Raw genomic sequence first — 24,077 nt, forward strand, 5'->3', positions numbered from 1 at the left:
AAATAAAAACATACACAAGAACAGCTTTAAAACAATTACAATAACAGATGATGATTAAAGAAAAATAAAAACTAGAATTTAAATGTTCTGGTCTTATACAAGTAATGTTTAAAGGGGTCATCTAACCCCCCCCCCAAAAAAAATGCACCGGTCTTGATTAATTACCCCCTCATGTTTTATAGGATTATTCCCATGCTCAGAGATGAATATTGCTGAAAAGTGCTTGTTAATAGAAGCAGTTTAGCAATTTACTGCTTGTTAAAATCTTCAGCCATACATGATATGGCAACACTTTTCTTTTGTTTACAGCTCATTGCCTTGGAGACCGACCACCTCTGCTGGACATCAGATCATGATAAGTGCTTAAAAGCTCTTTTCTGTTGAGCTTGTAAGCACTGTTTTAAAGCGGACCAGGATTGCTGGAGCACGAGGTTGCCTCCTCCTAACCCCAGACAGCTTTAGTGCAGCGCTTAAAAAGTACCTTGCAGAGGTGGTCAGTCACCTAGGCAACAAGCTGTAAAGAAAACTGTTAATATCTCAAGACCAATTGCAAATTTTGATAAGCAGTAAAGTGCAAAAGTGCTTGTTTTTCCAAGCACTATCCAAAAGTACAGAAAGTATCCATCAAGATGGGAGAATAACCCTTTAGAGACCGCCATGTTTATGATTCATATTGTGCAATTAAAGTGTTTTTTCAAACAAAATGAATTTCTTGTCTTGAAGCTGGTGGAAATGTATGTAAATCGCTGGTCGGCCCGCCTGGGTGTCAGAGCATGATCAACCACCACTGCAATCACTTCTATTTGACGGATAGAGATAATTAAGTGCTACCGCCATGTCACCAAGAACTACCAACACTAATCATTACCGTATTTCCCCGAGTTTCCAGAATCCCCGAGTCACTTTCAATAAATAGATCAGATTCTGTCTTCTGTTCTTCTCGACTTTGATATTCTCTCTGGTACTTGCACAGGAGGTCGCTCAGGAGATCCAGGAAAAAGCTGACCAGACGAGCGGCAGTAGCTTTTTTGTGCTGGGGAAGGGGATATGACAAGATACATGGAGCTTAATACAAAATGCAAACACAAAAAAATAAATGGAAGGCAAATCTACTGGGCACTGTAGTCATAGTGAGGCATCGGACACTCAGGGAAAGCTCAGTAATGGCTGCTATTGGGTTAGAGACACCGGTACTGTACCATAAAGCTTCCCGTGTATAAGTGTCTTCTGGATCCCAAGCACTTTACCGTTACTCACATGTAACATGCAGCACCCAGCATGAAAAATTCAAGAATCCAAGTTTCAAAATGGTGGTGTGAATCAACTTGTTATATAAAAAAAAATAAATAAAAAAATCAGAAAGCGAGCAATTGTCACACTGATGACTAGGCCTAAAACTAGACCTAGGAAAGGTATCACTAGTATACTACAGTAGATACCACAGGTTTCACCATTACAATAGGTGATATCACAGCTCACCTCCTCCTGCACAATGACTGCTAACACCTCTATATACAGTAGATACCACAGGCTTTTACCATTCACAAAAGGTGATGTCACAGCTCACCTCCTCCTCCTGTACAATGACTGATGACACCTCTATATACAGTAGATAACACAGGATCCACCATTCACAATAGGTGATGTCACAGCTCACCTCCCCCTCCTGTACAATGACTGATAACACCTCTATATACAGTAGATAACACAGGATCCACCATTCACAATAGGTGATGTCACAGCTCACCTCCTCCTCCTGTACAATGACTGATAACACCTCTATATACAGTAGATACCACAGGCTTTTACCATTCACAAAAGGTGATGTCACAGCTCACCTCCTCCTCCTGTACAATGACTGATGACACCTCTATATACAGTAGATAACACAGGATCCACCATTCACAATAGGTGATGTCACAGCTCACCTCCCCCTCCTGTACAATGACTGATAACAACTCTATATACAGTAGATAACACAGGATCCACCATTCACAATAGGTGATGTCACAGCTCACCTCCTCCTCCTGTACAATGACTGATAACACCTCTATATACAGTAGATAACACAGGATCCACCATTCACAAAAGGTGATGTCACAGCTCACCTCCTCCTCCTGTACAATGACTGATGACACCTCTATATACAGTAGATAACACAGGATCCACCATTCACAATAGGTGATGTCACAGCTCACCTCCCCCTCCTGTACAATGACTGATAACAACTCTATATACAGTAGATAACACAGGATCCACCATTCACAATAGGTGATGTCACCGCTCACCTCCTCCTCCTGTACAATGACTGATAACACCTCTATATACAGTAGATAACACAGGATCCACCATTCACAATAGGTGATGTCACAGCTCACCTCCTCCTCCTGTACAATGACTGATAACACCTCTATATACAGCAGATAACACAGGATCCACCATTCACAATAGGTAATGTCACAGCTCACCTCCTCCACTGCAAATCATTAGTAAGTGTGAATATAAGAAACTTTGTAATACAGTTTATCAGAGTAAAACGCTTCTCTCTCCATGTATGAGAATTCTTCTTCTCATTCTTAAAATCTTGATCGCTAAGAAATCAAACTAAAGCTGCCTATTGAAGTCTATGGCAAAGGGAAGGATGAGGACAAGGAAGCAGCTGCAAAGAGAAACAGAAAGACACACAGTGAAGCTCCTGTTTCTTTTTCCGGTTTTATCTCCTCTCAGAGCTGAATTCACAGCTACACTGCCCATTGTGTGCTACAAAGAGAGCAGGAATCCCTCACGGCTGTGTGTTTCATAGCTGCTCATCTCTGCCACTAGATGTGAGATGACTGAAAATGAGAGATAGAGCCCGCAGGGGAAGAAACTGGTGATCTGTAGTATGGGATGCTTCCAGATGACAGGCACAATTCACCAGTGTCCTTTACCTTAATTACGTACAAATAGCGACGCAGCAGGTAGTAATGTCGCACCTTGCTGAAGTTGTCCACAGTTGTCTTCAGACACAGCAGAGTGTGTTTTACCGCTAGTGGAAACTCATCTTGTGGGATCTGTGACATGGAGTCCTTCAGGCTCTCCTGGGAGTCTTCTCCTGCACCACCGCTCACAAACACCTTCTTCAACAGAAGATCATACGAGGAGTCCCCCTCCTGCTCCGAGGCTTCCATTTTGTCGCTACTCCGCTCTGTGAACTAGAGAAACGAGCCACAGTCACTGATCTTGAGGTCTTGTTGGAAGAAAATTATTTCTGCTTCAATTTCTAAGAACCCTGTTTTTTGTTACTCAGTAGGACCCTTTATCATTATAGGGGTTGTCCATCCAGGCTTGGGGCCCAAGTCTGCAGTCATTCTGTATGACTGCAGACTTGTGAAGTCTAACAGCGCAAAATGTGCATGCTGTGTGGATTCTCCGTTGCCGGCGGGCGAGTGACTGCAAGTATGTGATTTGCATACGTGCAGTCACATCCCGACTAGACGTGTGTGACCTCGCTTAATAAAAGGGAATAGAGCGAGGCCAGACACGTCTAGTCGGACTGTGGCCGTAGGTACCCAAACCTCCCTCTTAAAAGAGCCTTGTTTAAATTATCGATGGCCTATACTGAAAATAGGCAAGCCGTATGAGATCAGTGGTGGCAAACAGACAGCTGTGCTTGTGGAGCGCCGCAGCCTCATCTATAATTACGGACAGTGCGGGGTATTGCAGCAATGTCCCAGTCACATTAATGGAAGAAAACAGCACTGCTCTGCACCTCTGATAGAGGCCACAACATCCAGCTTGAAGTGGCTGCAGCTCTCGCACGTGAGGAAAGGCCATCAATATTCTAAGGCGGAAAACCCCTTTAAGAGTGGAGGTCACATAACATGATGACTGAGGCCCGTTTAGGTTTTTTCTCTCTATTACAATCAATAAGCTGAGAAGCAAAAATAAAAATGCACACTTTAATGTGGAATTACCACCTCACTTTTCCTGTGGGGTAAGGGAACCGCCTTAAAAAAAAAACAGAAAAAAATACCAAAATGCTGCTTAAGAACATACCCTTTGCCAGTAGATATTATTGCAAGGGCACAGCATCCATTAAAGGGGTGGTCCAGGCTTGGGACACAACGCTGCAGTCACTCTATATGACAGCAGACGTGTGAATCGTCACAGTGTGCACAGTGCACATGGTCAAAAGATCTCCAGTGCAGATGTCGGGAAAAGGCTATCTGCATAATTCCTGCCACATTCCAACTAGACGTGTCCGGCCTTGCTTAATTCACTTGCATTGAGCGAGGCCGTGCACATCTAGTCAGCATGTGACCTCATACATGCAAATCAGAATCTTGCAGAAAATCCTTACAGTGTGCATACTGCGCGCTGTGAGAATTCACAAGTCTGCAGTCACATAGGGTGAATGCAGACCTGGACCCCAAGGCTCAGTAACCCCTGTAAGAGGTTATTGGTAGGGACCAATGAGGCTACCACCAATCCAGAGAGCAGGGCCTTGTGAATATTGCACTCCGGCAGAACCCCAGACAGTAAGCTGGGCGGTGTTGTGCACGCGCCACCTCTACAATATGTAGACAGAACTCTTCAGAGCGCCATTCTCAGAATCCATGGGGACCCCACTAGTCAGTAAGTCATCCCATAGCCTGTGGATGGATTATATTTTGAAAAGCACAATAATATTCTGGGAGTGGAGGGCACAGGACAGACTGTACAATCTCCATTTAGTCAGTGGATGATTTTACGGCAGCCGTAATGTAAGATGTAGCAGCAATAATTAAGCAGTTTGGGGAGAAGGTGAAATGATAAATACACTGGCGCACACAGGTCCACGTAGTGACGCACCCAAGGACACTTACATGGATCTACTAGTCACTTACTAGAGGTTTTCTAGCGGACGGAGGAAGCCACAAGCTGTAATAGTGATGAAAGTTCTGAAGACTACTGTAAACCGAGGAGCTTGTATCCAAGGACTGCAGCGCTTCATCATAGGACTGGAGAACCAGGCAGAGAGCAAGAGCATCGCGCTGCGCATGTAGGACATCCGTCATTATGGCGGACAGGTACTGTACCACTGGGCCCGCTAAATAACAAAAGAGAGATTAGTAAAAAAAAAAAAAAAAGAATGAGCCGTATAAATGAGCAGCAAGTGAAGCCTTAATACTCACCATCTCCAGATCCTACAGACAATAGCAGCTTATTTCTGGCTTCAAGAGCCACAGTGACCAGAGCACTAAAAGGAAAAGTCTGGAGGATCGCCTCCTCATCCAGGGCAAAGCCAACCTCTTCATCCAGACCCTCACTGCCCTCCACAATGACGTCCACCATATCCATAACATCTGGGGGAAACAAAGGCATTTTATTAACACTTCTGAACACATTTGTTGTATGAAAGCATAATATGAGCATGCTCTGCTCTGGACAAATGTCATTGTACAGGAGGAGGAGGAGGTGAGCTGTAACATCACCTATTGTGAATGGTGGATCCTGTGTTATCTACTGTATATAGAGGTTATCAGTCATTGTACAGGAGGAGGAGGTGATCTGTGACATCACCTATTGTGAATGGTGGATCCTGTGTTATCTACTGTATATAGAGGTGTTATCAGTCATTGTACAGGAGGAGGAGGTGAGCTGTGACATCACCTATTGTGAATGGTGGATCCTGTGTTATCTACGGTATATAGAGGTTATCAGTCATTGTACAGGAGGAGGTGAGCTGTGATATCACCTATTGTGAATGTTGGATCCTGTGTTATCTACTGTATATAGAGGTGTTATTAGTCATTGTACAGGAGGAGGAGGTGAGCTGTGACATCACCTATTGTGAATGGTGGATCCCGTGCCATCTACTGTATATAAAGGTGTTATCAGTCATTGTACAGGAGGAGGAGGTGAGCTGTGATATCACCTATTGTGAATGGTGGATCCTGTGTTATCTACTGTATATAAAGGTGTTATCAGTCATTGTACAGGAGGAGGAGGTGAGCTGTGATATCACCTATTGTGAATGGTGGATCCTGTGTTATCTACTGTATATAGAGGTGTTATCAGTCATTGTACAGGAGGAGGAGGTGAGCTGTGACATCACCTATTGTGAATGGTGGATCCCGTGCCATCTACTGTATATAAAGGTGTTATCAGTCATTGTACAGGAGGAGGAGGTGAGCTGTGACATCACCTATTGTGAATGGTGGATCCCGTGCCATCTACTGTATATAGAGCTGTTATCAGTCATTGTAATACTGTCCATGATGCTAAATGAGACTGCCGAATAGAACAGGAAGCGTGAGTCTTGTTTAAGGCTTAGTGATCAGTTTGAAAATAGCATAACTTTAAAAATACATATTTTACAAAAAAAAAAAAAAAAAGAAAAATGTAAACACAATATGTCATTTTTTATTTTTTTTTTAAAGGAGTGTCACTAAACAATAGAATATTAAAAATAGGTCCAAACAAGCATTAATACAAAGAGAACCGATACCCATCTACTGAACCCCACCATGTCTCTGCCAGTCACATCAGTTCATCCTGCGGCAGGAGCGACGTCAATTGATGACTGCAGCCAATCAGCGCCCACTGATTAGCTGCAGCCTTGACAGAACAGTTTCCCAGCTTTTTCATCCAGATCCGACAGATATGCAGCATATCACTGGCCGCTAACTGGCTGCAGCGGTCACATAATATCTCCCACTAGAAGAGGACAAAGCTGCCTTGATGTTGATTAGGTTTATGTACATCTACCATATGTACGGGGTTGTTCTGTTATGCGGATCTGTTTGCCGCAGGTGATGCCCTTATTTTTCGATGCCATCTTATCATTAGACTACAATCTATCTACCCCGACATAAGAATAGTGAAATACAAACCATCAATGTGAGATATAGGAATGCTGACGCTGTCTGACTCCTGCGTCCCCATGTTCATCTGCAGCATGCTGGCTTCTTGTACATAATCAGAAACTTTATCAGTGAACGAATACGGGTTAGAGATCACCTTAACCAACGCCTGTGCACAGGGAGAGACGACAGAGGACATAACTGGAGGAGCAGATGACACAATATTACAATTAAAAGAGTGGAAAAAACTGTGTTAAGTTTTATACTTCAGAGATGAAATCGCAATTCTACTGGCCTTTGAAAACAGTCAACATATACAGTACAGACCAAAAGTTTGGACACCTTCTCATTTAAAGATTTTTCTGTATTTTCATGACTATGAAAATTGTACATTCACACTGAAGGCATCAAAACTATGAAATAACATGTGAAATTATATACTTAACAAAAAAGTGTGAAAAAACTGAAATTATGTCATATATTATAGGTTCTTCAAAGTAGCCACCTATTGCTTTGATGACTGCTTTGCACACTCTTGGCATTCTCTTGATGAGCTTCAAGTGGTAGTCACCGGGAATGGTTTTCACTTCACAGGTGTGCCCTGTCAGGTTTAATAAGTGGGATTTCTTGCCTTATAAATGGGGTTGGGACCATCAGTTGTGTTGTGCAGAAGTCTGGTGGATACACAGTTGATAGTCCTACTGAATAGACTGTTAGAATTTGTATTATGGCAAGAAAAAAGCAGCTAAGTAAAGAAAAATGAGTGGCCATCATTACTTTAAGAAATGAAGGTCGGTCAGTCAGAAAAATTGGGAAAACTTTGAAAGTGTCCCCAAGTGCAGTTGCAAAAGCCATCAAGCGGTACAAAGAAACTGGATCACATGAGGACCGCCCCAGGAAAGGAAGACCAAGAGTCACCTCTGCTTCTGAGGATACGTTTATCCGAGTCACCAGCCTCAGAAACGGTCAACAGCAGCTCAGATTAGAGAGCAGGTCAATGCCACACAGAGTTCTAGCAGTAGACACATCTCTAGAACAACTGTTAAGAGGAGACTTTGTGCAGCAGGTCTTCATGGTAAAATAGCTGCTAGGAAACCACTGCTAATGACTGTCAACAAGCAGAAGAGACTTGTTTGGGCTGAAGAACACAAGGAATGGACATTAGACCAATGGAAATCTGTGCTTTGATCTGATGAGTCCAAATCTGAGATCTTTGGTTCCAACCACCGCGTCTTTGTGCGACGCAGAAAAGGTGAACAGATGGACTCTACATGCCTGGTTCCCACCGTGAAGCATGGAGGAGGAGGTGCGATGGTGTGGGGGTGCTTTGCTGGTGACACTGTTGGGGATTTAGTCAAAATTGAAGGCATACTGAACCAGCATGGCTACCACAGCATCTTGCAGCTTTCATTCCTTCATTCATTTTCAGACATCTGATGTGCAGTTAGCAGCCTGATTGAAGCTTCTGATTTTTTTTGTGGGAGTGTCTCTCCCAGTAATACAGGCTGGCTGTGAGGTTTGTGTGTATTCAGGGTGCTACAGTCTTCGTTAGCTTATATATCCTGTACTTTTTCCGCTATTTTGTTTTCTCGGCTCCCTCTGAGATTCATTCTCCCAGCTCAATGCTGCTACCTCTAACACTAAGGGGAGCCTCTTCCCAGCCCCCTGGCAACGAGCCGCACGATCCAAAAGCATTGAAAGAATTCCCCAGCACTTATCCCTGGTTGCCTACCACAATAGCAATGCTTGAAAAAGACTCATGATTGGGTTGAAATGTTGCTTGCTTTCTGCTATCTTCAGAATCATCTATTTTTGTTACATTTAATAATAATTTTATTTTAATAATAATAATTTTATTTATATAGCGCCAACATATTCCGCAGCGCTTTACAACTTATAGAGGGGACTGAGGCGGGGGTGGAGTTCCGGCCGCGCATGTGCGGTCGGAAAAGACGGGAACGACGCACCAAAAAACGTTACAAGCAACGTTTTTTGGTGGCGACGGTCCGACGCAACAGTCGCACGATGGTTGCGACGTGTGGTAATGCGTCGCACTGCATTGTTAATAAAAGTCTATGGAGAAAAAACGCATCCTGCAAGCACTTTTGCAGGATGCGTTTTTTTCTCCAAAACGACGCATAGCGACGTGCAGTGCACGACGCTAGTGTGAAAGTAGCCTTAGAGGTAGAGGTAGGATCTGCTCTCTCCCTCCTTTCTGTTAGGGTACCGTCTCACATTGGCACTTTGATCGCTACGACGGTATGATCCGTGACGTTCCAGCGATATCCATACGATATCGCTGTGTCTGACACGCAGCGGCGATCAGGAACCCCGCTGAGAATCGTACGTCGTAGCAGATCGTTTGAAACTTTATTTCGTCGCTGGATCTCCCGCTGTCATCGCTGGATCGGTGTGTGTGACACCGATCCAGCAATGCGTTCGCTTGTAACCAGGGTAAACATCGGGTTACTAAGCGCAGGGCTGCGCTTAATAACACGATGTTTACCCTGGTTACCATCGTAAATGTAAAAAAAAAAAAATAGGGATTTTTGTGTACTCACCGTAAAATCCTTTTCTCCGAGCCAATCATTGGGGGACACAGACCATGGGTGTATGCTGCTGCCACTAAGAGGCTGACACTAAGTGAAAACAAAGAAAGTTAGCTCCTCCCCTGCAGTATACACCCTCCTGCTGGTTCACAGCTAACCAGTTCGGTGCAAAAGCAGTAGGAGATCAATAACATATGAGCGTATAGCATGTAACATTACATATGAGAGAATAGCATGTAAAATTATAAAAAACAAGCACAAACTAATAATAGGGAGAGAGCTGTGTCCCCAATGATTGGCTCGGAAAAAAGAATTTTACGGTGAGTACACAAAAATCCCTATTTCTCCTTCGCCTCATTGGGGGACACAGACCATGGGACATCCCAAAGCAGTCCCTGGGTGGGGACAACATCAGATCAGGCCGTTGTAACCGGTACTTACAAGTGCGTAACCGCGGCCTGCAGAGTCCGCCTGCCCAGACTGACATCTGTGGAAGTGTGTGAATTATAGTGCTTCAAGAATGCATGCGGAATGGAGGAATTCGCAAGCTTGCGGTCGTGCTTGCCGACGTCTGGTACCTAGAGCCCTCAGACAGGGAGATAGGCTGACGTCTAGCACGGAAGGACTCCTGGATGGTGAAAAGAATCCACCAGGCTAACATGGCCGATGAAATGGCTAAACCCTTTCTGTGACCGTCAGGAAGCCTACTTACCCTCGAGAAGCCCAAGTAAAGTGTCCAACCTTCGGAAGGACGCCGTCCTCGATACGTACCCACTCAGAGTATATACTTCTTCCAGATCATGGAGAAACCATTCCGTTCTGTGGACTAGAGCCGAAAGAGATGAGAGGACGATGCCCCTGCAACAGTGGGAATACAATACTACCTTGGCAACGAGGGAAAGGAGACGGCCTGAGGGCAACCTAGCCTTGATGGTGATGAGGAAAAAAGTCTGAAAGAACAGAGTGGCGAGCTCTGAAGACTCCTCAGGACGACAGGTACGCAGAGAAATAAGGGGAGCGACCATCCCTGATAGTAAAATCTGTCCGGGTCAAAAAAGGAGTCTACTATAAGATCCCCAGGACCATTAAGGTCCCACAGATCTAACGGTACGCGGTAGAGAAAAAGCTACGGGTGAAGACTCTCTGCAAGAAATTCCATATTTGCAGTTTTGTCGCAATAAGCCGGACAAAATACTAGTACGGCAAGCGAGAGAACCTGACATTGTCAGTGGTCTCCCGGGATCACTGGGGCCCTTTCTGCTTCCAAAAAGATCTCAGAAGTAGTGGAAGAGGGGTTATGGAAAATTGGAACCATGGAAGAACACGAGCATGCACTGCGATGGTCATGGATTTCGAGGTCAAACCATGAACTGGAGTACATTAGTGATCAATTTGGACGCCATCCGACCTACATCTGGAGATCTCCAGTGAAGGCAGATCTGATGGAAGACTTCCGAGTGAAGTTCCCACTCACTTGAGGAGAAACCCTGACGGCTGAATATGTCTGCCGCCCAGTGTTCTACTCCAGGGATATGTACTGCTGAGATCACGGAGTGATAGATCTCGGCCCATCAGAGAGTGCGAGGCACCTCGGTCATGGTGCTTGACTGTGGGTACCTGCTAGATGGTTGACGGACGGCGCAGCCGTGGCGTTATCCAATTGAAGACGGATAGTTGACCCGCTTGAAGGCAGTAGACCTGCTGTAGGATTAGCTGTACCGTTCGGATCCCCAGTGCAATGATCGGGAGAAGAAGACTGGCATTGGTATTCCTTAATAATCATTGGACCAGGAGAAGGCTCCAAGAAAGGAGCTAGAGACTGCCCTTTGAAAGCCTGATTGACTGACTGAAAACGAGCGGAGCGAAAGAAACTGCTTCCATTGTCGTCTTTTTCCCCAGAACCGTCCTAGCGAGTTGAATGAACCGCGGGAATGAGAGACTAAGTGCACGAGCTTCTTGTTGAAAAGCCACGACCATGACTCAAGATCCTTCTTGTGCAGGATCATCCTCAAAAAGAATCTGCTGGGCTGGGAATGAGGAAAAAACTTGTCCAAGTTTAGCTGCTAGCCCAAGTGAGAAGGTACTGCAAGTGATATAGACGACTCAGCGCAGTCCTGGAAGAGCGGCTAGAAAGTCGACCAAATAGGGAAGGACGACCATGCTTCTAGGGCGCAAGAAGCACATGACAACCGCTATGATCCATGCGACCAGTCTGGTGCGATAGCTAGGCTGAAGGGCAAGGTTGTGACTTGAAAATGCTGTTCGCGAATGGAAAGGCGAACAGATTATTGTAGAGGGGAAAAAATAGGCATGTGAGGGTAAGAATCCCGAATGTCGATCCAGGGAATACTTCTGCGTTTATGGCCTGTATAATGGTTGAATTTTTTTTTTTTTTTTTTTTTTTTTTTACATTATCCACCTCTGCTGTCGGAGGGGTTGTTGGGGAAAGGAGAGCAGGGGGTCGGAGCGGCGTCTCCCTACCTGGTTCCTGAATCCCCCGTCAGCGTTGGATTAGATTCTCCAGCGCTGAAAGCAGCGCCGGGACTGATGCCGCAGCCGCTTCCGGATGTACACAGCTCGTGTCCGGAAGCGGCAGGGAGATGAACATGGCCGCCGAGGATATGTGGTGTTCTCGTCCTGAGCGAGAAGCGCCTGAATAGGGAGGCGGAGCCTAAACGAGCGGCCTAGCATGGGCGGAGACTCCGGGTTGCGGCCTACACGCAGCTGAAGCCGGGGGTTAAATTTTTGGTGCCGGCCAGCGCCGAGTGAGAAAGACGGGTAAAAAACCCGCCGCTTGGGAAAAAAAGGGAAGGAGGGCGAAAGAACCGCCGGTTACGCAGAGCCCTCCAGCCGCACAAAACCCAGCACTTACCTAGGAATCTGCCGCAAGGCAGAGTATGCAGCTCTGTTCAGCAGATCATTAGGAAAACTTTGCTGTCGCTGCTGTTTGGACGGTGCAGGGATAGAGAAGACCTCAATCCATCGTCCCTTTCGCAGGGAGGAGGAGAGGAACCGTCCGCCTCCTTGTACCATCCGTTCTTAATAGTGGTGGTGCAGTGGGGGCTGCTCGGACGCCACGCTGGAAGGTGCCTCTGTACAGCCGAGGGTAAAACCTGGTGGGCAGGGCTGATGTCCGGCAATAAGGCCTGGCTGCAGAAGAGGATACTGAAGGTGCTTCTCCAGTGCTCGTCTGATAAGGGAGGGGGGAGATCGGTGCCCTTGAAGGGGCCCGTCGCCCCTAGAATCAGCTCAGGCAGTGGCTTCCCACGTCGCAGGAGAGGATACGGAGAGATGAAACTCCCGTGCTCGCCTGTTGTTGGTTCGGGGGAGATCGGAACATGAAAGAATCCGTCGCCCCCTTCGTCCGTTGTAAAAGGTAAAAGTAAGAAGAGTTCTTTGGGTCTGAATAGCAGACCAGTCCGTGTGCCTCCTACGGACACTAAGCAAGAACTGGTTAGCTGTGAGCCAGCAGAGGGGTGTATACTGCAGGGGAGGAGCTAACTTTCTTTGTTTTCACTTAGTGTCAGCCTCCTAGTGGCAGCAGCATACACCCATGGTCTGTGTCCTCCAATGAGGCGAAGGAGAAACAAACAGTACATACTTACATTCCGGTGTCCGTCAGGTCCCTGGCCGTCTGCTTCCCTGCACTGACTGTGAGCGCCGGCCGTAAAGTGAAAGCAGAGCACAGCGGTGACGTCACCGCTCTGCTTTGGCCGGCGCTTACACAGGATGCAGGAGGAGTGCAGGGAAGCGGACGCAGGCACCAGAATGTGAGTAGGTGTTTTTTTTATTTTACGTTTACGCTGGTAACCAGGGTAAACATCGGGTTACTAAGCGCGGCCCTGCGCTTAGTAACCCGATGTTTACCCTGGTTACCCGGGGACTTCGGCATCGTTGGTTGCTGGAGAGCTGTCTGTGTGACAGCTCTCCAGCGACCACGCAACGACTTACCAACGATCACGGCCAGGTCAAATCGCTGGTCGTGATCGTTGGTAAATCGTTTTGTGTAACGGTACCCTTAGCTTTGGAGATAGAAGAGAGGGAGAGAACAGATCCTGCTGTCAGCATTAGAGGTAGTAGTAGAATCTGCTCTCTGCCTCCCTTCTGAGCTTTGGTGACAGCAGCAGGTTCTGCTCTCTCCCTCCCTTCTGCCAGCTTTGGAGGTAGCAACAAAAAAAAAGTCAGTCATCAATGTAAAAAGTCCCAGACACTCCCTAAAACTTTGCAAAGATTCTATGGAAAAGGTGTATATAGGAATTAATGGAATAGTACCGTCAGCACAGTACTCTGGGGAAGAAACAGTCTCCTACAATAGATTTATACATGACAAGTGCTAATAACCTCAGCAGCTTCCAAAACTGTAGATTCAACATGGCAATAAAATCTACAGTAATAGAGGCTGTAAACCAGGATCAGAATTGATCAGCGCCAGTGAATATTAATGGTTGAATATTAATGTTGGCTTTGTCTTACCTGTTCTAAAAAGTGGATGACCACCTCCTGCGAGCTCTCCTGTACTTTATCAAGTCTCCTCAGCCACATCTCCAGCTCAGTCCAGGTATGCTCAAACACACCGCTATCACGCAGGATCTAGGAGTCACATGGAAATAACTGGTTAACAGGAATTATACATTTATATCCAATTTATGCCCAAATTAGCCATATGTTATTGCTATATCAGCGAATTTTACACAATGGAATCAAATCTTTCCAGCAAGGTAAAATTACAAATAAAGAAGCTGTTTCATCATAAACACTGGTGGAATGTTACTAGGACATGCAGCCAATATTAAAGTGACAAACGGGACCCACAACCACCACGAAAAAGTGGCTGACATAAGAGAACAACACCATGACACGTCTTCACTCACGGTTTTTCAGCTTCCAAAAAAAAAACATTAATAGATGGATGGTACCTGATCCTGCTAAGAAGGCGCAGTCCTACGTTCTCAAGGATCAAAAACAATGCTGTGAATTATAAAGTTAGTCCTAACCCACCTTAATAACTAACATTCGGGTCGAGGACTTGAGTTGCGCTGTGTTACATGTCACAAACATTTTCAAGAGCAGATAAAATACAGTCTTTTCCCCTCCAATATCCGCTGCATCCTGCGAGTAAAAAAAAAAAATATATTAAAAGGTTTGAAAACACTGCATAATTAGAAAAAAATTACACACGTTATAATAAAATATAAATATATATATATATATATATATATATATATATATATATATATATATATATATATATACACACATACACACACACACATATTCACACAAGTGCTTCTCACAAAATATTTGAATATCATCAAGAGGTAAAATTTCAGTTCTTCAATACAAAAAGTTAAACTCCTCTACTATGACAAACCTGAATTTTGAACCAAGAAAACTTGGTGGCTGGAAGCTCTAGCGCCACCTGAAGGATCTGATGCTGGAGCACAGGAGGCACCTCTGTACGGATCCCTCTCTCATCCACAATTCCTAGGGTAGAAGACAAAATGGTTGTCAGGGAATGCTGGGAATTGTAGTTTTGCAATAATTTGGAGAGACCCACATGTTGGAGAACACTGGAATATACGGTCAATATTTTATACGTGGAAGACTTATGGCCCCGGTATGCATGGCTGCTCACTACTGAAGTCTGTGGCAGACACAGAACAGCCATTTATCCAAGGAAAAGATTACTATACTATATATTAGTAAGCTGTTTATCAATAAAACACAGCTTTAAAAAAAACTTACAAAGGTCCACAGAGCTTTGCAACTTTTATACGTTCACCCAGGGCAATAAAAACTAAAAATGAAGCAACATTGCTTTCTGTACACAGCTGTGATGCAGACCTATGTGTCACCATAGTAACAGACTACAAATACAATGCGAGTATAGTCTGGTGCTGCGGTTTTTGCTATTTTATTGGCAGTGAGATTAGTGATACAAGAGTGCAGGCTGAGGCTACAAATACTGCTCAATTATCCCCTCACTAGATGGTGGCCCGATTCTAACGCATCGGGTATTCTAGAATATGTATATCCACGTAGTATATTGCACAGCCCACATAGTATATTGCCCAGTTACGTAGTATATTGCCCAGCCACGTAGTATATTGCCCAGCCACGTAGTATATTGCCCAGCCACATAGTATATTGCCCAGTGACGTAGTATACAGCACAGAGCCACATAGTATATTGCCCAGCCACGTAGTATACAGCACAGAGCCACATAGTATATTGCCCAGCCACGTAGTATATTGCCCAGCCACGTAGTATATTTCCCAGTGACGTAGTATACAGCACAGAGCCACATAGTATATTGCCCAGCCACGTAGTATATTGCCCAGCCATGTAGTATATTGCCCAGTGACGTAGTATACAGCACAGAGCCACGTAGTATATTGCACAGCCCATGTAGTATATTGCCCAGCCACGTATGACACAGGTTAAAAAAATAAAAAATAAACATATACTCACCTTCCACAGGCGCGATGTAGCTCTGTAGCCTGTGTGGGGTGCAGGCGGCAGCTTCCGGTCCCAGGGTGTGATGATGTTGCGGTCACATGACCGTGACGTCACGGCAGGTCCTTCTGCCAGACCATCCTCTTGCATCGCGAGGAGCGGGAAAGGTGGTGTAGGTGAGTATATAATCATTTTTTATTTTTTTTATTATTTTTAACATTAGATGTTTTTACTATTGACGCTGCATAGGCTGCGTGAATAGTAAAAAACTTGGTCACACAGGGTTAATAGCAGCGGTAACAGAGTGCGTTACCCGCAGCATAACGCGGTCCGTTACCGCCGGCATTAACCCTGTGTGAGCGGTGACCTGGAGGGGTGTATGCGGGCGCCGGGCAGTGAGTGCGGGGAGTAAGGAGCGGCCATTTTCTTCTGGACTGTGTGCGTCGCTGATTGGTCGTGGCAATGGTCATGGTCGTGGGCGTTTTGCCACGACCAATCAGCGACTTGGATTCCATGACAGACAGAGGCCACGACCAATGAATATCCGTGACAGACAGAAGGACGGACAGACAGACAGAAAGACGGAAGTGACCCTTAGACAATTATATAGTAGACTAGATGGTGGCCCGATTCTAACGCATCAAGTATTCTAGAATATGTATGTCCACTTAGTATATTGCACAGCGACGTAGTATATTGCCCAGCCACGTAGTATATTGCCCAGCCACGTAGTATATTGCCCAGCCACATAGTATATTGCCCAGCCACATAGTATATTGCCCAGTCACGTAGTATATTGCCCAGCCACGTAGTATATTGCCCAGCCACGTAGTATATTGCGCAGCCACATAGTATACTGCCCAGCTACGTAGTATATTGCCCAGTCACGTAGTATATTGCCCAGTCACGTAGTATATTGCCCAGTCACGTAGTATATTGCCCAGACACGTAGTATATTGCCCAGTCACGTAGTATATTGCACAGCGACGTAGTACACAGCACAGAGCCACTTAGTATACAGAGTTAAAATAAAAAAAACATATACTCACCCTCCGTAGGCCCGTTGAAGTCCTGGCACTGTGCGCGGTGCAGGCGGCAGCTTCTGGTCCCAGGATGGTATGCCAGAAGGACCTTCCATGACGTCATGGTCATGTGACCGCGACGTGATCACAGGCCCTGCGAGAAGGACCTTCCATGACGTCACGGTCATGTGACAGCGACGTCATGGAAGGTCCTTCTCGCAGGGCCTGTGATCACGTCGCGGTCACATGACCATGACGTCATGGAAGGTCCTTCTGGCATACCATCCTGGGACCGGAAGCTGCCGCTTGCATGGAGAAGTTACCATAGCAACGCTAGGAGCGCGAAAGGCGGCGGATGGTGAGAATAGCAGGTTTTTTTTTAATATTATTATTTTTAACATGACATATTTTTACTATTGATTCTGCATAGGTAGCGTCAATAGTAAATAGTTGGGGACACACAGGGTTAATAGCAGCGGTAATCGAGTGCGTTACACCGCGGCCCATTACCGCTGCCATTAACCCTGTGTGAGCGGTGACTGGAGGGGAAGGGGATTATGGAGCGGGCGCCGGGCAGTGATTGCTGGGGAGTAGGGGAGGGACTAATCGGACTGTGGCCGTCGCTGATTGGTCGCGGCAGCCATGACAGGCAGCTGCCGAGACCAATCAGCGACTTGGATTCCATGACAGACAGAGGCTGCCACAAATGAATATCCGTGACAGACAGACGGAAGTGACCCTTAGACAATTATATAGTAGATTTGTACATATTAGAGCTGTATGCCTACATGCCCTTTAAAGTAGACTTTGTCCCATTTAGATATCCACCATTCATTAAAAGTTGCGTAAACTTGGCCTAAAAGAGTAATCGCCATTCTCCTGCTTTTCTGGCTCTATTACATAACGCCTAAATTTATAACTTCGATCTGAGATGTTTAATTAGTCACAAACAGGATATAAATAGAGTGCGAGGGCAACGATTAAAGATCTCAATCAGACTGGCAGGTAACCTAGAAACAGGAAGGACCGCGCTGTTCTCCCAGGAAGAAAAGGATTCCAAGCAGGAAGGGAGAAATTCAATTAACGCCCACCAGTGAGCCCAAAATGTCTCCAAAATCAGCTTCAAAAGAGAATAGATTTTTTGTTATATTAACAATAGAAATCTTGAAAGTAGGTCACAGAGACCATGCGATGCGGCCAGGGCGGGAGGAAAAGAGCGGTTACCTGATGGGTGTAGGGCACTTTACTTACCTCGGAGCAGTTTACTAAAATCAAAGTTACTCTGCGACACCAAATGGGGCACCACCCTCTGGTACAAGCACAGGACCTGCAGGAGAGAGGCCTTCACCAGGGTGCTCTGAAAGTCAGCTGAGAAAGGACAGAATGGCGAGAGGTTTTAGGTTCTTCAATTTATGGGAAACGGCATACTAGTGGTTAAAAACAGGCATATAATAGGACATGACAGAATTATATTAAGCTTAAAGGGGTCGTCCAGCCTTAGGGTACTTGTACTCAGCACGCTGTGACGCATCTTCGGTGGCGGCATCAGATAAGGGCAAGTGAGTGACCGCAAATATGCGATTTGCAAACATGAGGTCACATGCAGACTAGCTGTGCCCTCTCACTCAATTCACGTGTATTCAGAGAGGCCGGACATGTCTAGTCAGAATGTGGCCATATGCATGGAAAATGCTCACTTGTGGAGTGCCGGCTCCCGGTCATCACCAGCAAAGGCTTTTGTACGAAGTATTAAAGAAGTTGTCCACTACTTGGACAACTCTTTCTCATTCCCCACGCTTGCCCCAGATAAATAAAAAAAAATGTCTATACTACCCACGAGGGCGTCATTCCTGAGGTGTCAGCATTCGCTCTCCACCCGTGCCGTTGTATGACGCGTGATCCTGCTGCCCAGTCTGTACTGGCGTCACTGTCCCGCCTTTGGACAAATTGAACATGATGAGGAAGACCGGGCTACAGCTGATCTCTGACTTTCTCTTCCTGTTCAATTTGTCTGAAGGCGGGACAGTGACGCCTGTACTGACTGGGCACCGGGATCACGTGTCATACAACGGCACGAGAGCTCCGGGACTGCGAGTACCGATACGGCAGGAACGGTGCCGCCACGGGAGGAGAGTATAGGCCTTATTGCTTTATTGGCGCCAAGAGTGGGGTATGAGAAGGGGTTGTCCTAGTAGTGGACAACCCCTTTACGTTTCAGCAAGTGTGTTCAATATTTTTTCCAGGTCATTTCTCATTATTACTTAATCTATGGACATCTATGGTTTGATTTCTTTACCTGAGTGGATTGGATGGGTTGTAACCGGCATCTAGTGAGAATTTTGTGACAATAGCACCTTTAGAAATATATTTACTTAAAAATTGGTCATGTGTTCAATACTTATTTCACCTGCTGTATATAATGCTGGAGTCAAAGCTGGTTAGACACAAGTAAGAAGGTCAGGTATGTGAAGAATTGTGGGCCTAAATAAGATTTTGCTATTGTTGGCTCACTGTGGATTAACTAGACAGGACACAATTGTCATTTAAACCGGTTGTCCACTACTTTAGCATTGATGGTTCGTCGTTAGGATAGGTCATCAATGCCTGATCAGTCAGGGTCTGACACCCGGCACCCCCGCCAATCAGCGGTCATCCGTGTCGGTGATGGCCGGAAGCACTCACTTCGTTTTGGTAGTGGCTGCAGCAGGGTAGCACACATCCGGGTCCTATTCAAGTCAATAGGAGGTGGATATGTAGTACCCTCTAGTACCAGAAGCCAGTCAGCCCCGCAATTGATTATTTCCAGCCGAAGGCCGCCACCGATGACAGCTGATTGGTGGGGGTGCCGGACCCCGACTGAACAGACATTGAGGACGTATTCTAAGGATAAGTAATCAAGACTATGGTAGTGCACAGCCTCTTTAAACTCCTCTTACACATTAGACTATTGTGGGCCAAACTAGCTGATAATAACGGGTGCGGCTGACAATCTAATGTCTACAAATGATTGGAATGTCCGATTTTAGACTGCTGATCCTTTTGTTCTCCCTGTTACAAGCCGCAGCCAGAAATGCCAAACAGCCGCTCTCTCATAGAGAACACGGAGGCGCTCGACCTTTCCCATTCAACAACAGCATTTATAGATCTTGAAAATGGTGAGGAGTTGTAGCAAAGGTTGCATCGTCCTCATCGGTCAAGTTATTAACTATTCAGGAATTTCATAGTGTTATTCTCGCACTGCATTACAATCAATAGGGCCACCATTACACAGCAAGCCGTCGCTGTCACCCAGCTTTCCTTGATGCCTGAATGATAAATCTGCTCAGTTAAAAGAATTACGGTAGTATTATTCCACTAATATCGGTAATAAAGTAACCTCTTCCAACAATGTCAGATAATCGCAGGGTCTGACCGGTGAGACCCCAAATAAAGGGGCGGTGGCACCAAGAAAGCACTGTGCTACTTTATCTCCAGTCACCCTTTATAGCTAGTGGAGTCTATGCAGCCACCAGGACAGTGAGCGGAGCTGACAGCAGGCAAAGTGGCAGTGTGTTTTCTTAGTTTCCCTTTCATTTCATCCTGGAAATGAGCAGAGTCTATAGTATTCAACTACCAAACCTTCAACGATACGTCACCGATGTGTGCGACTAGAGAATCCCTGGATGTAGCACTGCAAAAATAGCTAAATAATATGGAAGGCTAGAGGATAACCCTACTGGCAACTATAAAAACAGCCAGACTGGTTGTCACTATGACTAATCTTTTCACATTTGTGTCTTTGTGATTTTTTTTTTTTTTCCAAGATTTACTTACTATTCTTCTCCGCTGCCAATTCTGGAAATTCGTTAGTTACGGCGGTCACGTGTTTTACTTCGAGAGCTTTAACATCTTCTCCCTTTTCAGCAGTCTCTTCTTGCTTTAGGAGGGATTGCCAGGTGGATACGACGGTGTTCACATCGGGCAAAAGCTAAAAGGAAGAGCAGAACACATCAGTACACGACTCTTCACAACGGGGCGGCGGTGCAGCTCCCTGCCCGGCCGGTGGCATGGTTGTAGGAGAAGCACATTCTACATATCATGAAGTCCCGAGAGTGATATGTTATCAATTACTATGGAAGAAAATTTTCCTTTAAGGGAGGAAACTTTTTTTTTTTTTCCATTCACGTATTATGTATACATAGCGGTGCCATCCTCACCTTGCCCAGAGCTTCCCTATATTTCTGGGCAAAATCAGCCATGGTCGCGGGAGTGTAGATGTCAGACTTCTGCCAGACGTCTTCTTTAAGGCAATGATTGATGTTCTCCTCTGCCCTTTTCAGGAGGGAGGACATGAGCGACAGGACGGTGTGTTTCACTATTTTGTTTGGCACCTAAGACGATCATTATAAAAGATTATTATGTTGTAATAATGAACAATTGACATACAATTAATATTACAAAATTATAGAAAAACTAGACGGCAGCCCGATTCTAAAGAATCGGGAGTCTAGAATCCATATATACTTTATTTATTCAAATGTAAGAATAATTTGGTGGGCGGGGTCCCTCTGCCTCCGCTTTGGTGGGCGGGGCCGCTCGGCCTTCGATTTGGTTGGCGGGGCCCCTCGGCCTTCGATTTGGTTGGCGGGGCCCCTCGGCCTCCGATTTGGTTGGCGGGGCCCCTCGGCCTCCGATTTGGTGTGTGCTCTGCCTGGGGCCCCATATGCTGTCTGGGGCCCCTGTGCTCTGCCTGGGGCTCCATATGCTGCCTGGGGCCCCTGTGCTCTGCCTGGGGCCCCATATGCTGCCTGGGGCCCCTGTGCTCGGCCTCCGATTTGGTGGGCGGGGCCCCTCGGCCTCCGATTTGGTGGGCGGGGCCCCTCGGCCTCCGATTTGGTGGGCGGGGCCCCTCGGCCTCCGATTTGGTGGGCGGGGCCCCTCGGCCTCCGATTTGGTGGGCGGGGCCCCTCGGCCTCCGATTTGGTGGGCGGGGCCCCTCGGCCTCCGATTTGGTGGGCGGGGCCCCTCGGCCTCCGATTTGGTGGGCGGGGCCAGGCCCCTCGGCCTCCGATATGGTGGGCGGGGCCGCTCGGCCTTCGATTTGGTGGGCGGGGCTCCTCGGCCTCCGATTTGGTTGGCGAAGCCCCTCGGCCTCTGATTTGGTTGGCGGGGCCCCTCGGCCTCCGATATGGTGGGCGGGGCCCCTCGGCCTCCGATATGGTGGGCGGGGCCAGGCCCCTCGGCCTCCGCTTTGGTGGGCGGGGCCGCTCGGCCTTCGATTTGGTGGGCGGGGCTCCTCGGCCTACGATTTGGTTGGCGGGGCCCCTCGGCCTCCGATTTGGTTGGCGGGGCCCCTCGGCCTCCGATTTGGTGTGTGCTCTGCCTGGGGCCACTGTGCTCTGCCTGGGGCCCCATATGCTGCCTGGGGCCCCTGTGCTCTGCCTGGGGCTACTGTGCTCTGCCTGGGGCCCCATGTTCTGCCTGGGGCCACTGTGCTCTGCCTGGGGCCCCATAAGCTGCCTGGGGCCCATGTGCTCTGCCTGGGACCACTGTGCTCTGCCTGGGACCACTGTGCTCTGCCTGGGGCCCCATATGCTGCCTGGGGCCCCTGTGCTCTGCCTGGGGCCACTGTGCTCTGCCTGGGGCCCCATATGCTGCCTGGGGCCCCTGTGCTCTGCCTGGGGCCCCATATGCTGCCTGGGTCCCCTGTGCTCTGCCTGGGGCCCCAGTGCTCTGCCTGGGGCCCCATGTTCTGCCTGGGGCCCCTGTGCTCTGCCTGGGGCCACTGTGCTCTGCCTGGGGCCACTGTGCTCTGCCTGGGGCCCCATATGCTGCCTAAGGCCCCTGTGCTCTGCCTGGGGCCCCATATGCTGCCTGGGGCCCCTGTGCTCTGCCTGGGGCCCCTGTGCTCTGCCTGGGGCCCCTGTGCTCTGCCTGGGGCCCCATATGCTGCCTGGGGCCCCTGTGCTCTGCCTGGGGCCCCATATGCTGCCTGGGGCCCCTGTGCTCTGCCTGGGGCCCCATATGCTGCCTGGGGCCCCTGTGCTCTGCCTGGGGCCCCATGTTCTGCCTGGGGCCCCTGTGCTCTGCCTGGGGCCCCATATGCTGCCTGGGGCCCCTGTGCTCTGCCTGGGGCCCCATATGCTGCCTGGGGCCCCTGTGCTCTGCTTGGGGCCCCTGTGCTCTGCCTGGGGCCCCATGTGCTGCCTGGGGCCCCTGTGCTCTGCCTGGGACCACTGTGCTCTGCCTGGGGCCCCATATGCTGCCTGGGGCCCCTGTGCTCTGCCTGGGGCCACTGTGCTCTGCCTGGGGCCCCATATGCTGCCTGGGGCCCCTGTGCTCTGCCTGGGGCCACTGTGCTCTGCCTGGGGCCCCATATGCTGTCTGGGGCCCCTGTGCTCTGCCTGGGTGTAGGACACTGGTGACGTCACTTAGCTCCGGACATTATCTCCGGACATTAGCTCCGGACATTAGCTCCGGACAATAGCTCCGGACAATAGCTCCGGACAATAGCTCCGGACAATAGCTCCGGACAAAGCCACGGAAGTTGGCACAAATTGCAGGAAGTAGTATTCTAGGCAATTATATATTAGATAAAGCAGTCTCACAGCCAAGCAAACCCTGACCTGGTAGGAATGTAGCCGAGCCTAGTAATGCACGCGTGTCCATCTTTCGTCATAGCTTAGAATTTACATGATTTCAGACATCAATTTTTCACATCCATGTTTTGTGTTCCTCACCAATTGAACACCACTTATAATCTATGTGGCGGTTCACAGATCAGTTTGCTTTTTTTTTTTCCCCAGGCTAAGACCAGGAGACATTGTGACAGATATTCTTAGAAAAGTCGTCTTTTTTTTTTCTTTTTTGCGTTGCACAACTAACTTAGCCATAAGCTCACAGATGCGACAGTGATGGTATATGCTGGCATTATGCCACCAAATTTGCAGGGTCTTCACACTCGAGACCGGCTCCAAGTTCCCCTGGGTCAGGATTGGTGATATTCAGACAGAAAATCTGAATGTGATCTCACAAATCAAGGAAATCAAATTATTAAAGAGGTTTTAAACACCAAAAGACACTTAGTATGAAAGAACAGACCAGGACACCCAGCTATTAGATTTTTGCATGTATTTTAGGGGGCTCTCACAATGGGTTCAGGTCCAGTTGGGGATTGTGTCTGAACCCCATGCAAAACAGGATTCGAGCCTACCTATGCACTGACAGGACCATAGACCACAATG

General features: G+C 47.4%; 1 protein-coding gene across 1 annotated transcript in view; it reads right to left on the minus strand.

Moving 5' to 3' along the window:
• Positions 1–24,077, minus strand: part of URB1 (URB1 ribosome biogenesis factor) — an 83,739-nt gene that overhangs the window by 39,747 nt on the left and 19,915 nt on the right. Inside the window, exons 11-21 of the mRNA XM_077293972.1 lie at positions 21,051–21,224; positions 20,668–20,821; positions 18,106–18,222; positions 14,748–14,860; positions 14,375–14,485; positions 13,850–13,966; positions 6,858–6,996; positions 5,157–5,327; positions 4,869–5,071; positions 2,976–3,194; positions 869–1,033 (exon numbers count right to left, since the gene is read on the minus strand). Coding sequence (XP_077150087.1) covers positions 869–1,033; positions 2,976–3,194; positions 4,869–5,071; positions 5,157–5,327; positions 6,858–6,996; positions 13,850–13,966; positions 14,375–14,485; positions 14,748–14,860; positions 18,106–18,222; positions 20,668–20,821; positions 21,051–21,224 — 1,683 coding nt within the window. The remainder of the gene's footprint in view (positions 1–868; positions 1,034–2,975; positions 3,195–4,868; positions 5,072–5,156; positions 5,328–6,857; positions 6,997–13,849; positions 13,967–14,374; positions 14,486–14,747; positions 14,861–18,105; positions 18,223–20,667; positions 20,822–21,050; positions 21,225–24,077) is intronic.

The sequence above is a fragment of the Ranitomeya variabilis genome, chromosome 3 (genome assembly GCF_051348905.1).
Source record: "Ranitomeya variabilis isolate aRanVar5 chromosome 3, aRanVar5.hap1, whole genome shotgun sequence".
Classification (NCBI taxonomy): Eukaryota; Metazoa; Chordata; class Amphibia; order Anura; family Dendrobatidae; genus Ranitomeya; species Ranitomeya variabilis.